Here is a 27043-nt window from a genome sequence, read left to right as displayed (position 1 = left end):
TGGGTGGTAGTGGAAGGGCTGGAGGAAAGTGGGTCAGGCCTGAAGCCCGGAGTGGAAGGGCCTCTGGAGCAGCTGGAAGCTTCTTCCGTTCCTCCCAAACCCTGTTTGGACTCTAGTGAAGAGATTAGAAATTTAAAGAATGGAGAGTACCTTCTAAACATTGTAGAAATGGTGATGAGTTCTGTAGTTCTTACGGAATGATTACTAGAAAACCCCTTCTCTAGTGCTGGGTACTCAAGTCTTAGATTTTCAGATATTCTTTGGAAACTGTTTTATTTTCCTGAGTGCTACAGTAATAAAACCCTTCCATCACAGTTTTTGTTTGTTTTAGAAACAGTGAGAGAATGGCTGTTTTGAAGAACTTTAAGCCAGATCTAAACCTATATAGAACTTGGGGCCACGACATCTTTCTTGTGCAAAACGGGGAGTTCAGAGATTATTATTGATTGTCTAGGTTTACATTAACTTCTCACTGTACTGAGACAAAAAATAGTTTCTTCTTGGGGGAAGCATTGAGTTTTCTGTATGTGGCTTTTAGGTAGGTAAGTAATCCCTAATTGAAAAAACACTCCACCATATCAGAATTACCACTCACTCTTTAAAAGCTGTTGATAAAAGAGTCCTTTTATCTATAATACCCTAATTGTTGTTGTTGTTTGATTTTTAAATTACCATTCAAGTTGTGTTCATAAATTTTGTGAGGTAAGGAGAAAGTAGTTTTATTTTCATGCATTAGAGCCTGTGCCCATAAATTATGGGGAAAGAAAGGTTCAACACTAAATTTCTTCAGTTACTGTATTTCCTTTCCTTAAACTGTAGCAAAGGATGGTATAACAGAGTTTATTTTTATATAATTAAGATTCTAAAATATATGTGTGCCAATAGTGTTGTTTGGCCTAAAATCTCAATTTACTGACTTTGTCAATTATTTTTAAAAAGCATAGGAGTACTGCCACCTTGAAAAGTTTTTTTATATGTTTTATACAGTTTTTTTATGTATTCATATTTTTGGTTTGTGTTGGTCACAAACCCTAGACATTGACCTATATACTCTCATAGCCAAAAAAATCAGGGCATGTATGCCTGGGGAGAAGCCAACAATGACCTAATTAGAAATTATGTGTTTTACTTCTTTTTTCTCTCTGTATTACTTTTAATGGGAATCTGTATTTTGAGTAAAAGACTATATAAACTTGTACATTTCCTTAAGGCAGTGTTTCCTAGGCTTTGTTAACCTTTCAGAATTTGGTCATTTCTGGCTACTTTGATATGGTTTTCATATTTTTAATTGACTCATTATAACTTTATTTCTGCAGCAAAACCATTATCATTATTGAAAAATCTTATCCATTTTTTAAATAGAAGCTAGGCTAGGGGCGTTTGGGTGGCTCAGTTGGTCAAGCATCCTCACCATTCTCATGGGTTCATGAGTTTGAGCTCCGCGTTGGCCACCATGCTGACAGTGCAGAGCTTGAGATTCTGTCTCTCTGCCCCTCCCCCACTCATGCTCTCTCAAAATAAATAAACTTTAAAAATAAATAAAAGCTAGGCTATAATTATACAAATATAAATTCTGTGAAAATAAAACAATGTTATTAGATTCTAGCTAGGTATTTGATGCTGCAGGCCTGCCCATGTGGTGTGAAATAGGGTAAGAGGCATATGTTATAAAGGCCATTTAAGATACATAGAACCAAACTGAGACCTTTTTCCCTCTTATGCCCAGAAAGATTAAAGAAGAATAAACTAAGATCATTTCCTGTACCACCAGTGGTTCACACTTAGTCTTTAGGAAGCAGTGCTGGCCTAGAGTTCACAGGGACAACTGAAGAAAGAGATTGTTGACCACCATTGGCTTGAAATGGATCAGAGTAATACTGAGGGGTTCTTCCTATTACAATTTTGAAAGACTTAGTAATTCTGGAAATATATTTGCAAGTTAAATCTAGGTCATTTTACTTGTTCTCTCCTTTAATGCTTTCCCATTTGTATTTATATGAATGGTTTCTTCAATCTAATCAATTATTTTTTCCCTTTAATATCCAGGTATCTCTTGAAAGGTTTTTTTGGTGTATGTGTGATACAAACTTATTTTGTGGAGAGGATTAATTGATAATAATTTTGTAGGTAAAACATGCCTAACCTAAATGAAAACAATTACTAGAATTGAGGCTCAGAGCAAAAAAGGTGGGTCAGGGATTGTAAGTGATTTAAACTCACTTTTCCTTAACTTCTCATTGTACTAAAACAAAACGATAGACATAATAGTTTTATTTTTTAAATTTTGTTCTGTTTTGTTTTTCTGGGGTTTTTTTTCATAACAGCTTTAAATAAGGCATTAAGTTGAGTTTTTTAGCAACCATTTACTGCCAGATATTCTTGGTTAGGTGCAGGAAGCAGTTCAGAAATCTTCTATTTTGTGTTTAATCATAAAGTACTACAGTGACATCTTGTGGCTACTCCAATATTAAATCCAGTGCCTTTTTCCTTTACTAGATTATTGTTTCTCAAGCTTCTTAAAACTGTTGCCCTTAAAACACTGTATCATGATAAAATGCAAGGTCCCTTTATGTGAGCCCAGTGAATCACATCTTTCACTCAGTCTGCATTATCACAAGAGAACAAAAGTAAAGACTGAATCCAACCTCAAACTGAACTGACAAGGACAAGCTGATTCTGACTGAGGCTGTCACTTCCTAACCCCACACTTCCCTTCACCCACACACCTCCCTCTAGATTAAAACTGTAGCTTATGACCAAGTCATAAAGAAACTAATTTAGCTTGGGCTGAGTTAGTGGAGGAGTTTACTAAAATTCCTAAAATACACAGATTCTTGTACCCCTCTAGAATTGGGGGGAGGGAGTAGATCACGGAGTCCTAGAAGACAGATTGTCTAGAAGTTATTCAGTATTTATTGAGTAAGATTTTCTGTGCATCTTCATTCACCATGACTTTATTGAGCTTAAGTTCTATCATTTTATTTTGCAAGCAGTAAATTGTTCCAATTAAATTTTCTAAAATTGAAACACGCCCCCAACTAAGCCAGCGGTTTCCATTTGCATCCTCTTCATTCTGCCCTGTCCTATATTTTCGGATTCTGCATGGTCTGTGGAGCCTCTGCTCATAAAAGGTGGCCTCTATCCTAGAGTCTTCGGTGGCATTCAGTCCTGTTGCCTTCTTGTCCCACTCAGGGTGGAAAAGGGGAAAAACTAGGTTATCTGATGTACCTTTTTTACAGAGTAATGTATTATCTGGTAATACAGAATTTTTAAATTGTGTTTCCCATAAACTGGAAAAGAATGATGTTATTTATGTGTCCTTTGTTTCCCTTTCCTCTGTATCTTTTCTGTGTGTTACCCTTCCTCTGTATCTTTTCTTGTCCCTTTTCTATGAGTTACCAATCCTTCCATCATCACACCAGAGTGTAATTTTGGTAAGTTCTCCTGATTGTCAGCCTACAATTCTAGCATCAAACCTGTATTTAGAGGTATTATTCAATGTATCATTTCTTCTACAGAACTTACCTCATCTCATCCCCCACCCTGTTGAATGACTTACAATGAGTGGATTCTTCCAAAAGTAACCTGCAAAGTCTTAAATAAACATCATCTACCCTGTAGAGCCTTTAATAACACTATAGCTATTGAGGCAACCATGTTATTATGCTGAAAAGTTTTACGGAAAAAAGTTTGGTTTTAAATTTTGTATGTGTTCAGCTGGACTAATTTGAAAACTGTAGGCATTAAAAAGGATGCGTCTGAATCCTATCAATGAACTAATGGTTTCTTGTTTCCAGACTAGAAGAAATGGAAGAAAAATATCTAATGAGAGAATCAAAACCAGAAGATATACAGATGATTACAGAATTAAAAGCCATGCTTACAGAAAGAGACCAAGTCATAAAGAAACTAATTGTAAGATTTGCAGGGGGGGGGAGAGGAAGGGGGGTATGGAGAGGGGTGTAACCATGTTAGTAATCAATAGACTGTGGATTGGCAAAACATGGAAAAGTATTAACTAATGCTAAGTGCAAATTGAAAGTCTAAAATATGCTCATTGTGACTGAAAGTTTATTAGAATGTTCATGAATTAGCATAAGAAATACAAAGTAATTTTAAATTTGTTATTAGGGTAAGGGGATTGTGCTTCTTTTCAGTACTTTTTTAAAAGAGTCTTTTTTTAGTACATATGTTTAAATAATGTGTCATTGCCAATGTACAGTTAATATATTATTGAAGTTGTATATAACATATAGTTAATATACTATGTGAACAATATACATATTGTTCATGTAGAATAACAATTGGATAGGAATAAACTATTTGTAAAAAAAAAAAAAAAAAAGAATTGGATAGGAAAGAAGAGTCAACACATGCAGGCATAATCCTGCACTGTATACTTCCAGCTAGTCATTTTAATTTACCCTGATCCAAAGAGATACTCCATGGAAAAAGGATTCCATTTTCTTAAGGTTCTAACCAAGAAAGGCTACAGGCGCTCTCTTGAAAGTCTCGGTCCAAACTGAGGTGTTAGGGTCTCTGACCAGTCCATCAGGGAAGAAAGCACAGATTTAACAATAAATAGACTGCCTTCATTGAAGCTATTATTCTTCAAGAATAAGAAATACACAAATGTTGCATAATTCATGAAACATTTTAGAGTCTGCTGATCAATAATTATTGTTTTTTACAGTCACTAAAAAAAAAAATCTTTCAGAGTAAAACTAAAAATAGAATGCTAATCACTCTATTGGCTCACTGATCTCTTCAACTGAAAACTATGGACATTAGCATGAAAAGAGAGCCTAGAAGCATATAATTCTAAAGTCCATTTTCTTTAACTTATCAGTGTTAGCATCTAGGAAAGCTGCCCTGTTGGCTAGGACTAAAAGTTCCTGCCAAAAGCAGCACCTCATGGACCGGGGCTCATTATAGACCCAGGAGCAGACATTGGCAAGATTTCCCAGGTATTGCGAACATGAGCACAGCCTTCATAGATTGCTTTGATTACCTTACATTCCACACATGAAGTTATTAGCAAATGTATGAAGTGTATTTCATCCATGATAGAAATACTTTTTCCAGTTCTTAGTGAGCATGTCACAGAAATAGTTGTATTTTATCTTCACAAAAGGATAGGTATTAGACCTCAAAGAATAAAACAAACACAAAGCAACACCTGGTTGGCAACAGGCTAGGAATCCAGCTAAGGGTTGTTCTACACTCTTTACACTATACACCGTGATTCTGTGGACTCTGAAGCTCATGGGCTGAGATTAATGATACAAATGTAGTGGTAACAAGGGAATGAAAAATCTAGTTCTACTAGCTCACAGTCCTGCATTTATACTCATGTGTTTACTTCCTAAAGTTTGGTTGTTCGGTTGGCATATACTGGTCAAGCAAAAGGCAAAGGATTTATTTATATGTAGGACACTTTTTCTCTGGTCAATGATTACCACTTCTGTAATACAGATGACCCTTGAATAATGCAGGGGTTAGCGACACTAAATCCTTGCACAGTTGAAAATCCACATATAACTTGATTCCCCCAAAGCTGAAGTACTAATAAACTACTGTTGGCTGGAAGCCTTACTGATATCAAAGTCAGTTAACACTTACTTTGTATATGTATTATTACCTTATTCTTAAAGTAAGCCTGAGAGAAAAATGTTACTATGAAAATCATAATGAAAATATATTTATAGTACTGTACTGTATTTATCAAAAAAATCAATGTGTAAGTAGACCCACACAGTTCAAAGCTGTATTATTCAAAAGTCAACTGAACACTGAGGTTTCAGAGAGGAGATTAGGCAAGATCAAATGTATTTGTAGTACTGAAGAATAATGATATAACAGTGTCACCTTTATAGAAACAACAAAACCATGCACACAACTCCATGAATGTAAGTTAAGCCTATTCAAACTGCACAACCTGCTGTTTGGAATAGAGATGGGACCAAAGAAAATATTTTGATCCAGTCTTGAAAGGAAAACGTCACTAAAGGGTAGAGAAGAGTCTCAAAGCATAGGGTATTGAAAGGTTTTGATTACCATCCCACCAGCAGTCTTTAATATACTGGCAGTCAGATTTAGAAATCTTTTGGGCTCCTGGCTAGCTCCATCAGTTAAGTGTCCAACTTTGGCTTGGGTCACAATCTCCTGGTTCGTGAGTTTGAGCCCCATGTGGGGTTCTGTGCTGACAGCTCAGAGCCTGGATCCTGCTTCAGATTCTGTGTCTCCCTCACTCTCTGCCCCTTCCCTGCTCACACTCTCTCTCTCAAAAACAAATAAACATTAAAAAAATTTTTTTAAATCTTTGATGAACAAGGTATATAAATCTTCAGGTTTTATATTAAATTTTGAATGAAATGGCATTATACATTACAGTTTTAAATTTTCAATAGAAAATGTCTAAGTGACGTTTATAATTCTTTTGCATAGGAGGATAATAAATTTTATCAGCTGGAATTAGTCAATCGAGAAACTAACTTCAACAAAATGTTTAACTCAAGCCCCTCTGTTGGTGTTATTAATCCATTGACTAAGGTATGTGCTGTAAACACTATAAAATAGGGATGTAGTTTAAAACTTGCTTTAAAATTTTAATATTTAGAGAAGCATGGGATAAAGCTTCCAAAGAATGTTTTAAATTTAATATTTAGGACTAAAAATCTATGAATTCTTTATGTATACATTTTCACTGAATGAGACTAATATTTTTGTTGAGAATTCATACTCCTTCAAACATTTTATTAATATCATAAAACCTTGGTTTCTACCATTTTGTTTTTCACATTTCCAAAGAAAGCTAATTTCTGAGTCTCCTCAAGATAATTTTTTGTCATCTTCTTGGTGTTCACTATTCTCTGTGGGATCCTAAAGGTACTCCAGCCCTGTATACCCAACAGCTCTCCCTAATGTAAAGCCTAAGGCCCGCCATCTTAATGGACCTGTCATTGACATGTATTTTGTTGCCTACCAGTCTTTGGAAAAAGGCTTTACTTCTCTCAGTCTTAGAACCTCTCATGACAATGAAAATTGAAGATGGTCCATTTTGATCTTTGTCACTCTCTTAGGACACATAGAAGAGCCTTGTAGAAAAATGAGATGGACATGGCTAAGTCTTACACATCTTTGTACCCCAGCTTCCTATGGCTCCCCTCATAGTGCTTTGGGTATAGTTGATATTCAGTAAATATTTGTTCAGTTGCAAATTTCATCACATATTCGATAAGCTACCACAGGTAAGTGAATAAAGCAAATAAGAATAAATAATAACGTATATTGGCTTCACAAGAACTTACATATCTTTTGGCAGAAATCATTAGTAAAAATAAAGTACTAGTGCTAAAGCTATCTTTTGATTCAGATTCAATTAATTTCCCATCATGCCTAATTTCTATTAGGTCCTCAGCCAGAAACTTTTGCTTTCAAAGCTCATAAAAACTTCTCTGTTAAGAAGATGGAACTCTATTCTTCCTTCACAAGTTAAAGTGCTCCAGACTTTAAACTTAAGCCTTTCACATAGAGCAACTTACATGTTTTATGAAACAGAATGACTAAAGTAAGGAGGCCTATAGCTGTATCTTCAGAGCCTAAAGTACTGCCTAACACATTGAAGCCTCCCAATAAATAATTGGTGAATGAATTAATATAGTTAGTTTCAGTTTTTACGTCCTTAATTTGGGGTGAAATAAGCTTTTAATTAGACAGCAAGATTATGAGACTTGTTGATAAATAATAAAAAGGAAAATATTTCTAATATATTTTTTGGGATTACAGTTTTAGCTACAAAATTATTACTGTAAAACTTTATAATAATACCAATAATATTTTTATTTCTTCAAATAGATACCTTAAATGGTTTATGTCCTCTGGTGCCCAGAACAAGAAAATCCACAAGATATAGCTTTGTTAACTTTTGAATGACTTCACCTTTCACTAATATTGTGATTCTAGAAGACATTCGTTTTTCTTTCTTCAGTTATGCTAAAGACTCTTTGTCAGAGACTCCGTGACTCACAGACTATGACAAAGGGCAATGTGTAGAGAGTGAGATCATTACTTTGTAAATAAAGGAAAAAGGCCAATTAGACTGTACTCCAATCATTTTGCAGAAAAATGTTTTATAAATTTAGCACACATTTAACTAGCAAAAGATGGGAATATTAACAGTATCATGCAACATGTGAATTTTTATCCTACACAGCAAGATGCTCATTGATTCTAGAGGTATGAATAAAATGGAAACTTAATGATTTGTAAGCTGACAGATTTTTATAATCTGTGATTAAAATTAACAGATAGGAGGAATGTAAAGACCAACTAAAAAAATTTTTTTAAAAGATGGATCACTTTTGTTTTATGATCTTTAAATGTTTTTAAACAATTATGAGCCAGTTAGTGATACTGTCAATTGGGAAATGAGATTTAACTATGCAGACTTAAGTCAGGTTTAGGACTTACATAGGAATGTGGAATATGTTTCAAGCTACTTTGCCAAGCATTTTTTCACTTCCTCTTTTTTCCAGGCAAGGACTGCCTCCCTTTGACAGAAGGCTAAAGTTCATGGACCTCTCTTTTAAAATTGTTTAACTTTATACCTTCTTCTCCTCATTTTAGCCCAAATCCATTTAACCTTGTGGTATATGCAAGACCTGCTCCTGCCCCATTTCCTCTCAGTATTCTTTACCCTTTGGCGTTCTTTCCATCTCCTCCCCTCCCCATGAACACCAGTCCTCATTCTTTCTGGCCCAGCAGCATGTCTGTCTGTGAGGATTCCATGTAGATAAAGAACACCTCCAAGGATCCCCAGACCACACTTTGGGTAACACTGGTTCATTTTAATATCCCAATTTAACATGAAGCTTCCAAAATTTTTCCATACCAAATTTATATCTTCTACTATTCCTATTTTCTCATTTGTCCTTACACAGGGACTATCCTCACTTGTATTATTTTTAATGCAGCAAAAGAAGAAGAATGATAAACCACCAACAAACAGGTTTGTGAGTGTTCCCAATCTAAGTGCTCTGGAATCTGGTGGAGTGGGCAATGGACATCCTAACCGCCTGGCTCCCATTCCTAATTCTCCAGTCCACGATACTGAGTTCAACAGCAGCAAACCACTTCCACAGCCAGTGCCACCTAAAGAGCCCAAGACATTTTTGAGGTGAGCCCGTCTCACCAATGATTTTTTTCTTTTCTTTTTTAACTTGAGAAATTTACCTTCTTACACTGCAGAATTCACTACTTTAAGAACAGCCTAGGGAAAAAAAATATTACTGTGAAATCTTTTCAAAATATATTGATCACTTCTCTAGAGAACTCCTTTTTGGCTCTTAAGATTCTTTTTTTAATTTCTTGTCAATTTTTCTATATACTGAAAGTGCTAATTCATATGCTTAGAATTTTAATATTTATGGCTAGTTGCTTCATTTTGAGTATTGTAGCCAATTTTTCACTAATTATCTTTATTAAAGAACTTTAAATTATTTTGTATTTCTGTTATATTTTTTCACTTTCTTGTTTACCAGGCTTATTTACAAATATATATGCTTACTGCCAAAATAAAAATATATAAACTCTGGGAACTTAATGATCTATGTACGTAAGCATAAAATAAATTAAAAAATTTTACCATGGACATTCCAATTTTTAAGTTAATCTCATACTTGATTAAATATATTCACAAGGAGAATTTGAATGAAATCCAATTGTTTATCCATTAAATAAAGTCAGAAAGTATTGTGTTTTTTTTATGTTTACCTTACTATTATTGATTCTGTGCTGCTTTAAATTTACTTTCTATAAATTATTCCTACTCAATCTCAGCAGTGTCACTAGTAATAACCTTACAGGTAGACTGTCTTTTTCTAGGGTAAGTGATGACATAGATAATGACCAGTTATTTTAAAGAGAAAAAAATAGCAAGAATGAAAAATAGTCAAATACGTTTTTGAATGTGTCTCCTGCTAAATATTTTGTGTTGCTTATTTTCCCTTGTGCATGGGTATGTTCAGGTATCAGTAAGATGCATGTGCATGAGCTCAAGGAACATGACTACTGGAGTTTCCATTACACATTGTTGCGTGCTTGTAATTTCCCCCAAAGACGGTAGGGATTCTTTTATTTTCTCAACTAGCCCAAAGAATCTTTAGTTAGAATTAAGTATAAATTTTAACTTTAAAGATGGAGGGGAAATTGGCTTCTGAATGGTGCTCCTTTCCCCCCTACAGTATTTGATTATGGAATTATGAAATTCAACATGAATATACATGTAGTAAAAATACTATACCAAGGTTTAGTTACTTTAGTTATATTTGCGAACACATCTGTAAAAACCAAATGCTTGTGTCGGATCTCTGAAATTTTAATTAACTAGAAGAAAAGGTGCTGAAAAAGAGGAATGTTATTCTTATTTCTGACAATTCCTCCTGAATTTTCTTTATTCGAAGAAGGTGACATTATTTTTCTCAACTGTCTGGATTGGGGGGGGGTAATTTTTTTTGTAATTGTTTTGATGTGGCTCCTCCTTAACTGACTTCATCTGAGCTGCTGATGCACTCTCACACTCTCATGGAGAGGAGAACCCAATCTAGTGCAGTGGGGTCTACAAAATACATCTAACACAGGAAACCACTGTGGTCATCTACACTTATGTTTTTTTTGTGCTTTTCCCTTTGTTTTGCAAAACAGCTTAATGCTGGGTTACATGTCTCTCTCTCTCTCTCTCCTTCTTTTTTTTATTTTTTTATGAATTCAGTCCTCCTCAGAGTGAAGCTTCCCCGGTGGCTTCTCCCGATCCCCAGCGCCAGGAGTGGTTTGCCCGGTACTTCACGTTCTGAAAAAGTTGTATTGGCAACAGCTCTGTGTGGACTGTTCCTAAGAGCATGACCTTATACAGACCATTATGTGAACAGGCTTTCCTATGTCAAACACTGTGAATGAAAAAGTATTTGTCTCTCCAATTTTAAAATACACTATTTCCTGTGATATTTATTAGAATCACTCTATTATGTGTGTAATTATAACAGTTATTTTTGAGATGGAAGAGTCTTTAACCTTTGTAATTAATGCATAATAAATTTTGTTAGAACAAAAGTGCTTTTCATTTTTTTCTAGTAAGTTTGAGTTTTTAAATATTTTTTAATTCTAGGTAAGACTTAACCCAAAATGTTTCCTAAAAAAATTTTTACTGCATAATAATGAAATATCAAATTATTTGACTTCAATAATCATAAAAAAAGCAGGATGGGTAAATAAAATCTACTGATTTGTTCCATTACAATATATAACTATAACTAAACCATGTCCTCAAAATTTACAAGACTATAATGAAAACACTTGTGGAAATTGTAGATCTTCAACTATAGAAAATACTGCTGACTTATAGTGTATTTTACTATTCTGATAGTTGAGGATCTAGAACTTCTAGTACACTTAGTATCTATGATTAATATTTATGGCCACACGCAATTTGGTAGAGACAGTTCTATCTTAATTTGTCTTAGAAATTGGTTTGTTACTAACACATAGACTCAACTACTACTCAACAACTGGCGTGCCACATTTAGTTGATTGAGCAATATAGATTTTAGAAAAATCTGGGTGAACAAAACAAATACAAATACCTGGTCTATGAATGATTGTAACAACAACAAAGGCCAATTTTCTAAATGGCTATTGTGTGTCAGACACTGTACTCAGGGGCAATAGAAAGACTGTGCTATTTAATTTTCACCAAATCTTCAAGGAACAAGCCACGGCATATGAGTTTGTGCAGTTGGCATATTCTTTTAAGTTATCCTGGAAAAAAAGTTTATATAAAATACTTGCTCTGAATTTTTTCTTCAACTGAAATTGAATTCAATGAATTTTCTACGAAAAATGGTTGATACTTATTTCAGAAAACAAATCTAGTTATATCCAAATTAGGGATAGGAATGTGTGTTTATATCTAATATTTGGGGATTATTTACCAAGGATTTGATGATTAGTACTCACGCAGCTGACTGTGCTAGCCACAGACATACAGAGATGATGAACATCTGTTCTCAAGGAGCTAACCACAAACTTTTTCTTTTTTAAGCAATCTCATAATGCACACAAATAAGATTTATGGAGTATACCATGAGAACAGAGAGAAGGAAGTGATTGATTCTATCTAAATGGTGACAGGGAAAGCTTGACATGGAAATGGTACCCAACTGTAATATTGAAAGATGAGTAAGAACCAGATCAAGGACAGGACTGTTTCACACACAAACTAGAACAAGTGTCAAGAAAGAACAGGACAGCTACATCCAGAGAATTAAGTTCAATCCTATGGGTCCAATATGTAAGAGCTAGAGAACATGGAATAAGAGAGCAACCGCTCCTTGAGCATCTAGCCTTTTATTAGAATTAAATATTTTTGATTAACTCAAATGAAAAACACAAGCATACAACTAGTAAAGGTTAAAACCTGTGCTCTTTACATTATGCTATAAAGGGCCTGAAATGCTTAGTAAGGAATTCAACTTGATCCTCTAGAATTTTGAGCATGTAATAAATTGCATGATCAGATTCAGAATTTTTAAATTACCTCACTGGCTGAAAAAAAAGACCTACTTATCTGTTGCCTACAAGAGACTCCTATTATACCTAAAAACACAAACAATGAAAGCGAAAGGATGGAAAAAGATATTCCATACAAATGCAAACAAACAAAAAAAAAAGAGTAGGAATACATATATCACTTGATTTTAGCCAAAAGGCCAAAGAGTGATAGCAATGCATATATCAAACAATAGACTTTAAAACTACATCTGTAACAAGAGATAAAGACATTACATAATAAAGGAATCAATCCAACAAAACTTAAAATAATTGTAAATATCTAAGCACCCAACATTGGAGCCCTTAAACCATAAAGCAAGTAGTAACAGACATAAAGGGAAAACTTGATAGTATAGCATGAGAATTTAACACCCCATTTATGTCAATGGATATATCATCCAGGGTGAAAATCAATATGGAAACAATGTCTTTAAATGACACATTAGATCAGATAGATTCAACAGATATATACAGTACATTCCATCCCAAAACATCAGAAGACACATTCTTTTCAAGTGCACATGGAACATTCTCTAGGACAGCTAACATGTTAGGCCACAAAACAAATCTCAATAAGATTAGAACCATATCATGCATCTCTTCTGGCCACAACAGTATGGAACTAGTAATCACAAGGAAAAAAAATAGAAAAAAACACAAACACATGGATGCTAAATAACATGCTACTAAACAACTAATGGCTTGACAAAGAAACAAAAGACAAGATTAAAAAATACATGGAGACAAATTAAAATAAAAATACAATGGTCCAAAATCTTTAGGATGTATCAAAAGCAGTTCCAAGAGGGAAATTTAGAGCCATACAGGCTTAACTGAAGAAACAAACAAAAATCTCAGGGTGCCTGGGTGGCATAGTCAGTTAAGCATCTGACTTTGGCTCATGTCATAATCTCACAGTTTGTGAGTTCAAGCCTTGCATCAGGCTCTGCTGACAGCTCGGCTCCTGGAGCCTGCTTCGAATTATGTGTCTTTCTCTGGTCCTCCCCGACTTGTGCTTGGTCTCTCAAAAATAAATGTAAAAAAAAAAGTCTCAATCTCACCTTACACCTAAAAGAACTAGAAAAAGAAGAACAAAGGCAAAGGTTAATAGAAGGAAGGAAATAATAAAAATCACAGTAGAAATAAATGAAATACACACATACACACACACACGAGACCAATTGAAACCAAAATTATAACCCTTTAGCCACATTCATCTAGAAAAAAGAAGACCCAAATAAATCCAGTAAAAAAAAAAAAAAAAAAAAGAACTGACACTACAGAAATACAAAGGACTGTGAGAAAATAATGTGAAAAATTCTTTGCTGACAAATTGGATAACCTAGAAGAAATGGATTAATTCTAGAAACATATAACCTTTCAAACCTGAGCTAGAAAAAGAAAATTGAACATAAAACCTTTCAAAACTGTAACAGAAAAAGAAACAGACCAATTACTAGTAACAAAACTGACTCAGTAATCAAAAATTCCCAACAAATATCCAGCATTAGCTTCACAAGTGAATTCTAACAAACATTTAAAGAAGAGTTAATACCTATTCTCCTCAAACTATTCCAAAGAAAAGTAGAAACGGAAGCAAAGATTCCAAATGCATTCTATAAGGCTAGCATTACCTAGATACCAAAACTATATAAAGATATGACAAAGAAAAGAAAACTATAGGGCAATATCTCGGATTAACACAGATGCAAAATCCTCAACAAAATATGACCAAGCCAAATTCAACAAGACATTTAAGAAAAATCATACACCATAATTAAGTGGGATTTATTCCAAGAATGCAAGGGTAGTTCAACCTAGCAAATCAATCAACATGATATATCACATTAAAACAAAGGATAAAACTCATGTCATCAATAGGTACAGAAAAAGCATTTGACAAAGTATAACATCCATTCATGACAAAATCTCTCAACAAAGTAGGTTTAGAGGGAACATACCTTAACATAATAAAGGCCATATATGAAAAACCCACAGTTAACCTCATACTGAATGATGAAAAACAGAGATTTTTCCCTAAGGTCAGGAACAAGACAAGGATGTCCATTCTCACCACTTTTATTCAATATAATATTGGAAATCATACCCACAGCAATCAAACAAGAAATAAAAATGTATCCAAATGATAAGGAAGAAATAAAACTATTTGCATAGAAAACCCTAAAGACAGCACCAAAAAACTTAGAGTAATTGAGCTCAGCAAACTTGTAGGATACAAAATCAATACAAAGAAGTCAGTTGTATTTCTATGCACTAATAAGCAGCAGAAACAGAAATTAAGAAAACAATCCCATTTATAATAGCACCAAAAAGAATAAAATAGGGGTGCCTGGCTGGCTCAGTTGGTAGAGTATGTGACTCTTGATCTTGGGATTGTGGGCTTGAACCCCACATTCAATGTAGAGATTATTTAAAAATAAAATCTTTAAAAGAATACAAAAACACCTTGGAATAAACTTAACCAAGAAGGTTAGAAAGAACTCTGAAAACTAAAACATTGAGGAAAGAAGTTGAAAATGACAAAAACAAATGGAAAGATATTCCATGCTCATAAATTAGAAGAATATTGTTTAGGGGTGCCTAGGTGGCTCAGTTGGTTAAGGATCTGACTTCAGCTCAGGTCACGATCTCATGGTTTGTGAGCTCAAGCACCACATGGGGCTCTGTGCTGACAGACCAGAGCCTGGAGCCTGCTTCAGATTCATAGTCATTAGAAAAGTCAAGTCAAAACCACAATGAGATAACACTTCATAGCCATTAAGATGGCTTTATTTTTAAAGGGGGGCGGGGAGGGCCACAAACAAATGGGAAGATATTCCATGTTCATGGATTGGAAGAACAAAGATTGTTAAAATGTACATACTATTCAAAGGCAGCTACAGATTTAATACAATTCCTATCAAAATACCAACAGCATTCTTCACAGAACTAGAATAATCCTACAATTTGTATGGAATCACAAAAGACTCTGAATAGCCGAAGCAATCTTGAAAAAGAAAAATAAAGCTGGAAGTATCACAATTCTAGATTTCAAGTCACACAACAAAGCTGTAGCAGTCAAAACAGTACAGTACTGGCACAAAAATAGACACATAGATCAATGGCATAGAATTGATAACTCAGAAATAAACCCAAGAGCACAAGAGAGTACAAGCAGTAATTTCTGACATCAGTTGTAACATTTTTCCAGATATGTCTCCTGAGGCAAAAGAAACAAAAGCAAAATAAACTACTGAGACTACATCAAAATAAAAAGCTTCTGCATAGCAAAACAAACAACAAAAATAAAAGGCAAACTGCTGAATGGAAAAAAGGTATTTGAAAATGACATATCCAATAAAGGGTTAGCATCCAATATATATAAAGAACTTACTTATACAGCTCAACACACACACACACACACACGCTCATGCAAACAAATAATCCCATTAAAAAAAAGAGCAAAAGCATGAAAAGACATTTCTCCAAAGAAGGCACTCAGATGGCCAACAGACACAAGAAAAGATGCTCAAGATCACTCATCATCAGGGAAGTGTAAATCAAAACCCCACTAAAATATCACCTCACCCCTATCTGAATGACTAAGATAACAAATACAAGAAACAAGTGTTGGCAAGGATGTGATTTTCCAAGAAAATGGAACCCTCCTGCACTATTGGTAGGAATGCAAAATAGTACAGCCACTGTGGAAAAGAGTATGGAGGTTCCTCAAAAAATTAAAAAGATAATTACCCTATGATCCAATAATTTTACTACTGGGTATTTATCCAAATAACACAAAACACTAATTCAAAAAGATACGCACCTCCATGTTTACTGCAGTATTATTTATAATAGCCAAATTATGGAATGTCCAAATTGTCCCAAATGTCCACCAGTTGATGAATGGATAAAGAAGATGTAGTAATATATACAATGGAATATTATTCAGCCATAAAAAAAGAATGAAATCTTGGCATTTGCAACAGCATGGATGGATCTAAAGGGTATAGTGCTAAGGGTATGATGAAATAAGTCAGTCAGAGAAAGGCAAATACCATATGGTTTCACCTTTATGTGAAATGTTTAAAAAATTTTTTAATGCTTGTTTTTTGAGAGAAAAAGAGAGAGAGAGAGCAGGGGAGGGGCAGAGAGAGAGGGAGACAAAGAATCAGAAGCAGACTCCAGGCTTGGAGCTGTCCATACAGAGTCTGATGTGGGCTCAAACTTATGAACCACAGATCATCATGACCTGAGCAGAAGTTGGACGCTTAACTGACTGAGCCACCCAAGTGCCCCGGTCATATTACAAAATTTAAGAAACAAATGAACAAATGAAAATAAAAAGAAACAAATCAAAAAACAAACTCTTACCTATAGAGAATAAACTGAGGATTATCAGAAGGGAGGTGGGAGAGAGGGGATGGGTAAAATAGGTGAAGGAGATTAAGATGACACTTATCCTGATGAGCACTAAGTATAGAATCCTGGAAACACTGTATTGTACACCTAAAAGTAATATAACACTGTATGTTAACTATAATGGAATAAAAAAAAGTGACAGGAATAAGTGTTGGCAAGCATGTTGAGAGACTAGAACCCTTTGGCACTGCTGGTGGGAATGTAAAATGATAACCGCCACTGTAGAAAATAGTTTGGCTGTTCCTCAAAAAGTTACAGAGAATTACCAGAAGATTCAGCTATTCCACATGTAGGTATACACCCAAAGGCGAAATTTAAAATAGGAACTCGAACAGATACCTGGACACCCATGGCCATAGCAGCCTTATTCACAATAGCCACAAGGTAGCCAAATGTCCATCAATGGATGAACAGATAACTAAAATTAAAACCCAGTTTTTCCCTTCTTTTGTAGGGAAATATCTCAATTCAGTCTATCTCCTGTACTCTTTATACAAAACATTCATTTCTGACACTTCTGGCCAACAAATGTGTGTGTTTTCTCCCCCAACCCCCACCAAAAACAAGCAAGTCTCTGACATCAACTGAGTGTCCTTTAATTTAACCAAGTTTTGATACTATCTACTCAGAGACATCATTGGATCCCACAACTTCAGGGTTTAGTCCCACAGACCATTTCCCCCACTGATACCCTCCACGTATGCACACTTCAAAAGCCAGTGGCAGGTCCAGGTTGTCACCTGTGCCTGTGACCAATTCGCTATACACTGGAGGCTCTAATCACCCTGGGTTTGGTTAATTTGCTTGAGTGGCTCACTGAACTCCAGGAAACATGTCTGCTGGATTATTAAAGAATATGATAAAGGATAAAGAGCCAGATGAAGAGATGCATAGGGCAAGGTCTTAGATGTTCCTAAATGCAGGAGCTTTTTTCCCTATGGGGTTGGGGTGCATTATCCTCCTAGTATAGATGTGTTCACCAACCTGTAAGCTATTTGAACCCCACACTTTGGGGGTTTTGTGAAGGCTTCCTCATGCAGGCATGATCAATTATTAATATCATTTCCAGCCCCTCGCATCTCTCTGGAGGTGGAGGGTAAGGCTGAAAATTCCAAGTCTCTAATCATGGTTTGGTCTTTCTGGTGACCAGTTCCCTATCCAGGAACCCACCTAGAGGTACCTCAGTAGAACAGAAGGTGGGGCTCTTATCACTGAGGAACTTAAAAGTTTTAGGAGCCTTGTGTTACAGAAGAGATCAAAGACCAAATATTAAAACAAGATTGCTCCTAGTGTTCCTTATAATTTAGGAAATTACAGGAGTTTTAGGAGCTTTGCACCTAGGAATCTGGGGAAGAGACCAATATATATATTTTTTCTATTATCTCACAATAACAGAATGTACTATATACATATAATGGAATATTATTCAGCCTTAAAAAGGAGTGAAAATCTGACATGTGCTAAAACACAGATGAACCCTGAAAAAAAATGCTAGGTGAAATAAGTCAGACAAAAGAACAAACATTGTATGACTCCACTTATGTGAGGAACCTAGAACAGATAAATTCACAACAGCAGAAAAAAAGATCAGGAATGAAGGGAAGTAAAAGAGGCTTATTGTTTAATGAGATAGAATTTGAGATGATAAAAAATTCCAGAGATGGATAGTGGTGATGGTTGCATAACATTTTGAATATACTTAATGCCATGAATTGTATACTTAAGACCCATTAAAATGATAAATTTTATGTTATATAGATTTTATCACAATTTTTTAACAAGAAATAACAAAAGGAAAACAAGTGAACTATATCCAACTAAAAAACTTCTGTACAGCAAAGGAGACCCATCAACAAAACAAAAATGCAACTTACTGAATGGGAGAAAATATTTGCAAATTATATAGCTGATAAGGGGCTAATATCCAAAATATATGAAGAATCCATAAAACTCAATAGCAAGGGAAAAAAACCCCAATCTGATTTAAAAATGGGCAGAGAATCTGAATAGACATTTTCCAAAGACATACAAATGGCCAAGACACAGGAAAAGATACTCACCAGTACTAATCATCAGGGATACGCAATTCACAATCACAAAGCTATTACCTCACATAAGCCAGAATGGCTATTATCAAAAAGACAAGAAACAGGAAATACTGACAAGGATGTGGAGAAAAGGGAACCCTCATGCACTGTTGGTGGAAACATAATTGGTGCAGCCACTATGGAAACAGTATAGAGGTTCTTCAAAAAAATAAAAAAAGGAACTATCAAATAATCCAATAATTCCATTCTGGGTATTTATCCAAAGAAAATGAAAACATGAACTCAAAAAGACATATGAACCCCCGTGTTCATAGCAGCATTATTTACAATAGCCAAGACATGGAGACAACCTAACTCTCCATCAGTGGGTGAATGGATACACACACACACACACACACACACACACACACACACACACACTACAACAGAATATTATTCAAACATTAAAAAAATAATGAAATCTTGCGATTTGTCACAAAATGGATGGACTTCTAGGGCATTATGCTAAGTGAAATAGGTGGACAGGGAAAGACAAATAACAGATGGTCTCTCTGATATATAGAATCATTAAAATAGCAAAAATAGGGCTGCCTAGGTGGCTCAGTTGGTTAAATGTCTGACTTGATTTCAGCTTGGGTCATGAATTCATGGTTCATGAGATTGAGCCCTGTGTCAGGCTCTGCACCAAAAGCATGGAAGCTGCTTGGGATTCTCTGTCCCTCTCTACCCCTCCCCCCCTCACATGTGCATGCAATCAGTTTCAAACTAAAACTTTATAAAAGAGCAAAAACAAAAACAAAACCCAGCTCATAAACACAGAGAACATGCTGGTATTACAAAAGCAGAGGGAGTGGAAAAGTGGGGGGGTGGGGGTGGAGGGAGAAATATGGGTGAAGGAGGTCAAAAGGTGAGAACCTCCAGTTATAAATGTGTTGGGGATGTAATGTACAGCATGGGAACTAGTTTATAATACTGTATTGCATATTTGAATGTTGCTGAGAGTAGATCTTAAAAGTTACCATAAGAGGGGCACCTCAGTCAGTTAACCATCTAACTTCAGCTCAGGTCGTGATCTCATGGTTTGTGGGTTCAAGCCCTGCATCAGCCTCTGTGCTGACAGCTCAGAACATGCAGCCTGCTTCACATTCTGTGTCACCCTCTCTCTCTGCCCCTCCCTGCTTATCTTCTTTCTCTCAAAAATAAACATTTAAAAAACTTTTTTTTTAATATTTTTTATTTATTTCTAGGAGAGAGAGAGAGAGACAGCGTGAGCGGGGGAGGGTCAGAGAGAGAGGGAGATACAGACTCTGAAATAGGCTCCAGGCTCTGAGCTGGCAGTCAGCACAGAGCCCGACGCGGGGCTCGAACCCACGAACCGCGAGATCATGACCTAAGCAAAAGTCGGACGCTTAACCGACTAAGCCACCCAGGCGCCCCTTAAAAAATGTTTTTAATAAATTACCGTAAAAAATTTGTAATTATGTAAGGTGACAGATGTTAATTAAGTAGACTTGTGGTTATCAATACACCATATACATACATATATCAAATCTTTTATGTTGTATACCTGAAACTAATGCTATAATGAAAATTATACCTCAATTTCAATTAACTTTTCTAAAAAGAAGACTAAATAGTTCAATACTATCCCAGTGAGCCTGCATTGGTTTATTTAAAGATTTGTTCCTTTTGCTTTTTTCTACATGCCATTTTCTATGTGAATGTTGTGCCAAAGGGTATAACATATGCTGGGGCCTCAGCACATGTTTAAATCTCAGCATATGAACAGAAGATGCTTAGAACATACAGTCAGAGAAGGGGAGAAGGACTGAAGATTACCTGAGATGCTAAGGAGAAGGTCAAGTACAGACCAACACATGGGTTCTACCTTTAGTATTACCAAAGCATTTACCCTTCTTATCCCTGAGTTTTCTGGGTTTCTGTTACCACCTCCAGAACTCTGTTGTCCCTTCCTCTGTGAAAGTTTTTTTCATACCCTCACAATAAACTAGACATTCTTTTCTATGTGTACCAATAGCATTTATATTACAATTATTCAAATATTTATTAAGTAGTTACTATGCGTCAGGCATTCCTTAAGGTGATTGGGATAAATATGTCATTGAACAAAATGCACAAATATCTCTGACCTCGTGGAATTTAGAATCAGGGGAAATGGACAATGAACAATAAACATAATAAATCCGCTGAATGTTAGAAAGTGGTAAGGATACAGAAAAAAGAAAAAGGATAGTAGGTTGTCAATGCAGGAGATGAGAAAAGGTGAGCATGATGCAGTATTAAACAGAGTAGTCTGGGCTGGCCTCATTAAAAGGTGACATAGCAGCAAAGATATGTTCTTGGTCTCTCCAAATGGTCTTAAAGTCAATTACCATATAATTCATCTTTGGGCCTTCCCTTCTGGTACAATGCCAAACTCCAAGAGGGTTATAAATGAATTAAATGAAATAGGTGTGTATCTTTAAAAGAAATGAACTCTGTGTGTGTCCATATATTCACACATGTGTGTGGTTGTACATACACATAAATTCTTTTACATCCTAACTTCATTCCCATTTTATATTTCATTTATGTATATGTTAAAAATATACACACACACACTGCTTCACTTAAAAAAGTAATTAGAAATTACTACAGAGAAGACCTAGGATAAAAATAGTTAATCTTTATTAAAGTTACCAATTAAATAGCAATGGAAAATCAGGACTAACTGAAAGGAGAATAGAAACATGTAATTGAAGGCCAATATAATGACTTAAACTTCAGTACTTGCCTCATGCATCTTTAAACTATACTGATAAGATGAATGGTTATTTGATTTTTATTATCAGAAAAGAGAAAGGCTTCCAGAGAGGAGAAAAGGTTTTCCTAACCTTAAATTGTGGAAGGAATTTTCACAGAACTTCATTATAAAAGATAATTGGATAAAGCAGCAAATGGTATTCTCAGTTATTACCGCAACAAAACAGGTGACTTTCCCAAAACTTTTCTTGAAGTAAACCTTGATAAAAAGGAAAATTATAGTATTTAAGAATACCTCAATGTAAGAAATTCTACAACTTGATCCTAGGATCGGATTGAGAATAAAAGACTGAAAAGTCCCTCATACAATGTTCCTCAAATACCATTTTAAAAAAATATATTCTTCATTGTTTATTTTTGAGAGACAGAGACAGAGTGTGAGCAGAGGAGGGGCAGAGAAAGAGGGAGACACAGAATCTGAAGCAGGCTCCAGGCTCTGAGCCGTCAGCACAAAGCCTGACATGGGGCTTGAACTCACAAACCGTGAGATCATGACCTGAATGGAGGTCAGATGCTTAACCTACTGATACACCCAGGTACCCCTACCATTTTTCTCAGGCAGGCTGTTGGCTCGCTAGAAGAGGTTATCATCTGACAAGCTACTACTGATAAAAACTATCAGCATTCCAAGTCTTATTTCTGACTGATGATAGAACCAAATGCTTTGGAAATGGCAGAACTGATATCAAATTCTGAAATCTGAGATAACCTATGTTATGGCTACCTCCTCTGGCCATTTCATTTTGAGCAAAATGAAAACTTTCCTCAGTAAGCTGCTTTTAATTGAATCCACTTTAGTTCTTAAAATCACTTTTTATTGGAATTTCAGAGCACCGTGTCATAAAATGTAGCTGAAATAATTTTGGCTGGAATGCTTTCAGAGCAGCTGTTGGTATCACCCACCATAGGCAAAGAATAGCCTCAGTCATGCATCCCTAAAGCATCTGTTTAGAGCTGCATGACTTCCTAGTGTGTAACTTAGCTGCAAAATATCTTTCCAGAAAACTAAAATTCAATTTGTTGTGTGGCAATGCTGTAAACCAACTGTGTGTTGTGCAAAAGTCACTGATTTTATTTTTCAGTTAATAAATTTGTTAAATAAGCTTTATGTGCCTGTTACTGCTCAAAATATGTCTGTGTTGGGATTGAGCCATGTTTTTCTATTAATAATTTAAAAATAAGACCACAGTTGATTTTTCCTAAAAATCAGAGGGATCTCTGAGGAAGATAGCAGAAGAGGAGGATCCTAAGCTCACTTTGTCCCGTGGATATAACTAGAGAACACCCATATCAGTGTAAATAACCCAAAAAGTGACCCAAAGACCGGCAGAACACACCACAGCTAAATGTAAAGAAGAGGCCACATCAAAGAGGATGGAAAGGGTCAAGATGTGGACAGGCACTAAATGGACCCATGGGACTGTCTGTGGGAAGGAGGGACTAGCAGGTGCAGAGAAGGGAGAGGAGCAGATCCACACACCCAGCACCCCAGGCACGGGAGAATGAAGCCCCATTACATTTGGCTCTGAAAACTAGAGGGGCCTAACAATCAGTGGGCCTTAACATCTGGGAATTTAAAAATCAGCGAGTTCAGCAATAGAGGGCCAGAAAAGTAGAGTCCCTACCCTTAAAGAGTCAGCACAGCTGAGATACAGCATAGAAGTAGCAGTTTGAAAGATACCTGGGGTCTACAGAAGATTTGTTTACTAATCTCAGAGCCTATGCTGGAGGGGCAGGGATCATTGTGAGACTGCTCCAAGAACACAAAGGCAGGGGGGCACCATTTCCTTCTCCCACTACCAGCCTGGAAACATGGAAATTTACAACCAGTGCAGCACAACACCCTCCAGCCTCCACTGCTCTCATGGCTCTACGGATCTATCACCTCCCACATGGCTGGCCTCCACAGTTTTCCCAGGTGGGCTACAGGTCCCCTGCCCCAGCAGACCAGCACGGACCACTCTAACACTGTGCCCCTGCCCCCACATTCTCACAGACCTGCCCCGTCCAGTGAACGCTTTGCCAGAGCACATCCAAAGTGGTGCCACAAGACTGGCAGTATGCAAGCAGCCCTGACAGGGGTCATTTGAAAGGGATTCCTGCCCTGGAGAGAAGGAAAGATAACCACACACACCAGTCTGACTGCAGCCCCAGTGGCGGGCTGGGGACTGACATCTAGTCTATTGGCCACACCCACCAATGAAAGCTTTTCAGGGGACAACAAAGGGAAAGCACACTGCAGTACACTGCTACTGCATCTTTGGCAAGTACCTGATCTAATGCAGCTCAAATCCATGGGGACCCCACTCTAGCCCACTACAACATGGGGACCCAACCCTGCCCACAACAGGCAAAGAGAGCCACTGGAGACAATTGAACTGAAGGCAAATGCAGCAAACCCACAAGCCACACACACAGGGGCCACCCCTGGAGCGCCAGGTTCTGGTAAATGGGATATTGCACTGCAGTACAATACCTCTTCTTCATAAGGCCACTACCTGCAAGAGCAGGAGATGCAGATGACTTTCCTAACACAGAGAAACAGACATGGAGAGTTAGGTAAAATGAGGAGGCAGAGAAATATGTCCCAAATGAAAGAACAGGACAAAATCACACCAAGAGAGCTAAATGATAGAAATAAGTAATATGCCTACTAAAGAATTTAAAATAATGCTCATAACGATACTCATTGGATTTGAATCAACAGTGGAAGGCCTCAGTGAGACCTTCAAAAAAGAGATAGAAAACATTAAAAACAAAGATGAAGAACTCAATAACTGAAATTAAAAATACACTAGATTTAATAAATACTAGACTATAGGAAGCAGGAGAAAAGATCAGTGACCTGGAGAACAAAGTAACAGAAGAAATCAAACTGAAGAGAGAGGGAAAAAAAAGAATTAAAAAATTATAATAGAATTAGGGAACTCGGAGACAACATCAAGTGTAATACCATTCCCATTATAGGGATATCGGAAGGAGAAGAGAGATAAAAGGGGTCAGAGGGAATAATAGCTGAAAACTTCCTGAACCTGGGGAAGGAAATAGAAATCCAGGCCTAGGAGGCACAGAGAACCCCCAAAATCAACCCAAGGAGGTCCACAAAAAGATACATAGTAATTAAAATGGCAACATTTAGTGGATAAAGAGAGAATTTTAAAAGTAGCAAGAGAAAAGTAAACACGACATACATGGGAAGCCTTACAATGCAATCAGCAGATTTTTCAGCAGAAACTTTGCAGACTGGAAGAGAGTGGCATGACATATTCAAAGTGCAGAAAGAAAAAAAAAATCTACAACCAAGAATACTATATCCAGCAAGGCTATCATTCAGAATAAGAGGAGAGATAAAGAATTTCTCAAACAAACGTTAAAGGAATTCATTACTACTAAACCTGCCCTACAAGAAATGTTAAAGCAGATTCTTTGGGTGGAAAGACCATAAGTAGGAATAAGAAAAGTAGGAAAGAGAAAATTAGATATATCAATAAAAATCAGTCAAGGGACTCACAAAATAAAAGGATGTAAAGTATAACACTATATACCTAATACATAGAAGGGTGGGGAGGAGCAAAGAATGGGTTCAAACTTAAGTGAACATCAACTTACCATAGACCGCTATATGTATACAATGCTTAAGCCTAATGGTAACCATAAAAAAAAAAACCAGTAATAGACATACAAAAAAAACAAAGAGAAAGGAATCCAAGTGTATCACTAACAAAAGAAAACAAACCATGACAGAACAGAGAAAGAGAAGAAACAGAGAAGAACTACAAAAGCAACCAGAAGCAAGTAACAAAATGGCAGTAAGTACATACCTATGAATAATTACTTTGAATGTAAATGCACTAAATGCTCTAATCAAAAGACAGGATGACAGACTGGATAAAAAAGCAAGACCCATCTACATGTTGTCTACAAGGACTCATTTCAGACCCAAAGACAAATGCAGATTGAAAGTGAAGGCATGGAAATGAATTTATCATGCAAAAAGAAGTGAAAATAAAGCTGGGGTAGCAATACTAATATTGGACAAAATAGACCCTTAAACGAAGACCAACAAGAGACAAAGAAGGATCCTATATAATCATAAAGGGGACAATCCAAGAAAACAATATAACAATTGTAAACATTTATGCACTCACTGTGGGAGCACCCTAATACATAAAGCACCTAATTACACATATAAAGAAAGTAACTGATAAAAATACAATAATAGTAGGGGACTTTAACATCAATTGATAGATCACACAACAGAAAATCAACAAGGAAACAGTGACTTTGAATGACACATTGGGCCAGATGGATCTTTTCTTTTTTTTTTTTAAGTAGGCTTCATGACCAGCATGGAGCCCAACATGAGATATGAACTAATAACTCTGATATCAAGATTTGAGCTGAGATCAAGAGTCAGAGACTTAACCAACTGAGCCACTCAGGTGCTCCAAGCCAGAAAACTCTAAAAGATATATTAAAATCACTCCATCCAAAAAAAGTGGAATACGGATTCTTTTCAAGTATACATGGAATATTCTCCAGAAGAGATCACATGTTAGGTAACAAAACAAATCTCAACAAATTCAAAAGGACTGAAGTCAGGGCATCTGGTAGTTCAGTTGGTTGAGCGTCGGACTTCAGCTCAGGTCGTGATCTCGCAATTTGTGAGTTCAAGCCCCACTTCAGGTTCTGTGCTGATAGCTCAGAGCGTGGGGTCTGCTGTGGATTCTGTGTTTCCCTCTCTCTCTTGTTCTCTTTCTCTTTCTCTCTCTCAAAAATAAATAAAAATTTTTAAAAATTGAAAAAAAAAAAAGAAGACTAAAATCATACCATGCATATTTTCCAACCAGAAAATCAACCACAGGAAAAAAATCTGGAAAGAGCACATATACATAGAAGTTAAATAACATGCCACTTACAATGAATGGATCAACCAAGAAATCAAAGGGGCAATCAAAAAATACATGGAGACAAATGAAAACACAACAGTCCAAAATCTTTGGGTTGCAGCAAAAGCTATTCTGAGATAGAAGTTGTTAGCAATACAAACCTACCTCAAGAGGAAAAATCTCAAATGAAAAACCTAACCTTACACCTAAAGGACTAGAAAAAGAAGAACAAACAAACCCCCAAACCATGAGAAG

At 36.1% G+C, this 27043-nt stretch overlaps 1 protein-coding gene across 7 annotated transcripts in view; it reads left to right on the top strand.

Moving 5' to 3' along the window:
- The window catches only part of FAM184A (family with sequence similarity 184 member A), a 121911-nt gene extending 110802 nt beyond the window's left edge, over window positions 1-11109 (top strand). For 4 of the 7 annotated variants that reach the window (XM_039246048.1, XM_039246045.1, XM_039246047.1 and 1 more), the window contains 4 exons: window positions 3798-3915; window positions 6448-6552; window positions 8976-9178; window positions 10772-11109. In XM_039246048.1, the coding sequence (XP_039101979.1) occupies window positions 3798-3915; window positions 6448-6552; window positions 8976-9178; window positions 10772-10853 (508 nt within the window). In that variant the 3' untranslated portion in view covers window positions 10854-11109. The remainder of the gene's footprint in view (window positions 1-3797; window positions 3916-6447; window positions 6553-8975; window positions 9179-10771) is intronic. The other 3 variants (XM_039246051.1, XM_039246046.1, XM_039246050.1) reach the window with 2 other exon arrangements.
- Window positions 11110-27043: the final 15934 nt, after the last annotated feature.

Source organism: Hyaena hyaena, unplaced genomic scaffold, assembly GCF_003009895.1.
Source record: "Hyaena hyaena isolate Hyena2069 unplaced genomic scaffold, ASM300989v1 scaffold_279, whole genome shotgun sequence".
NCBI classification, from domain to species: domain Eukaryota; kingdom Metazoa; phylum Chordata; class Mammalia; order Carnivora; family Hyaenidae; genus Hyaena; species Hyaena hyaena.
This window is presented reverse-complemented; position numbering and strand designations above follow the sequence as displayed.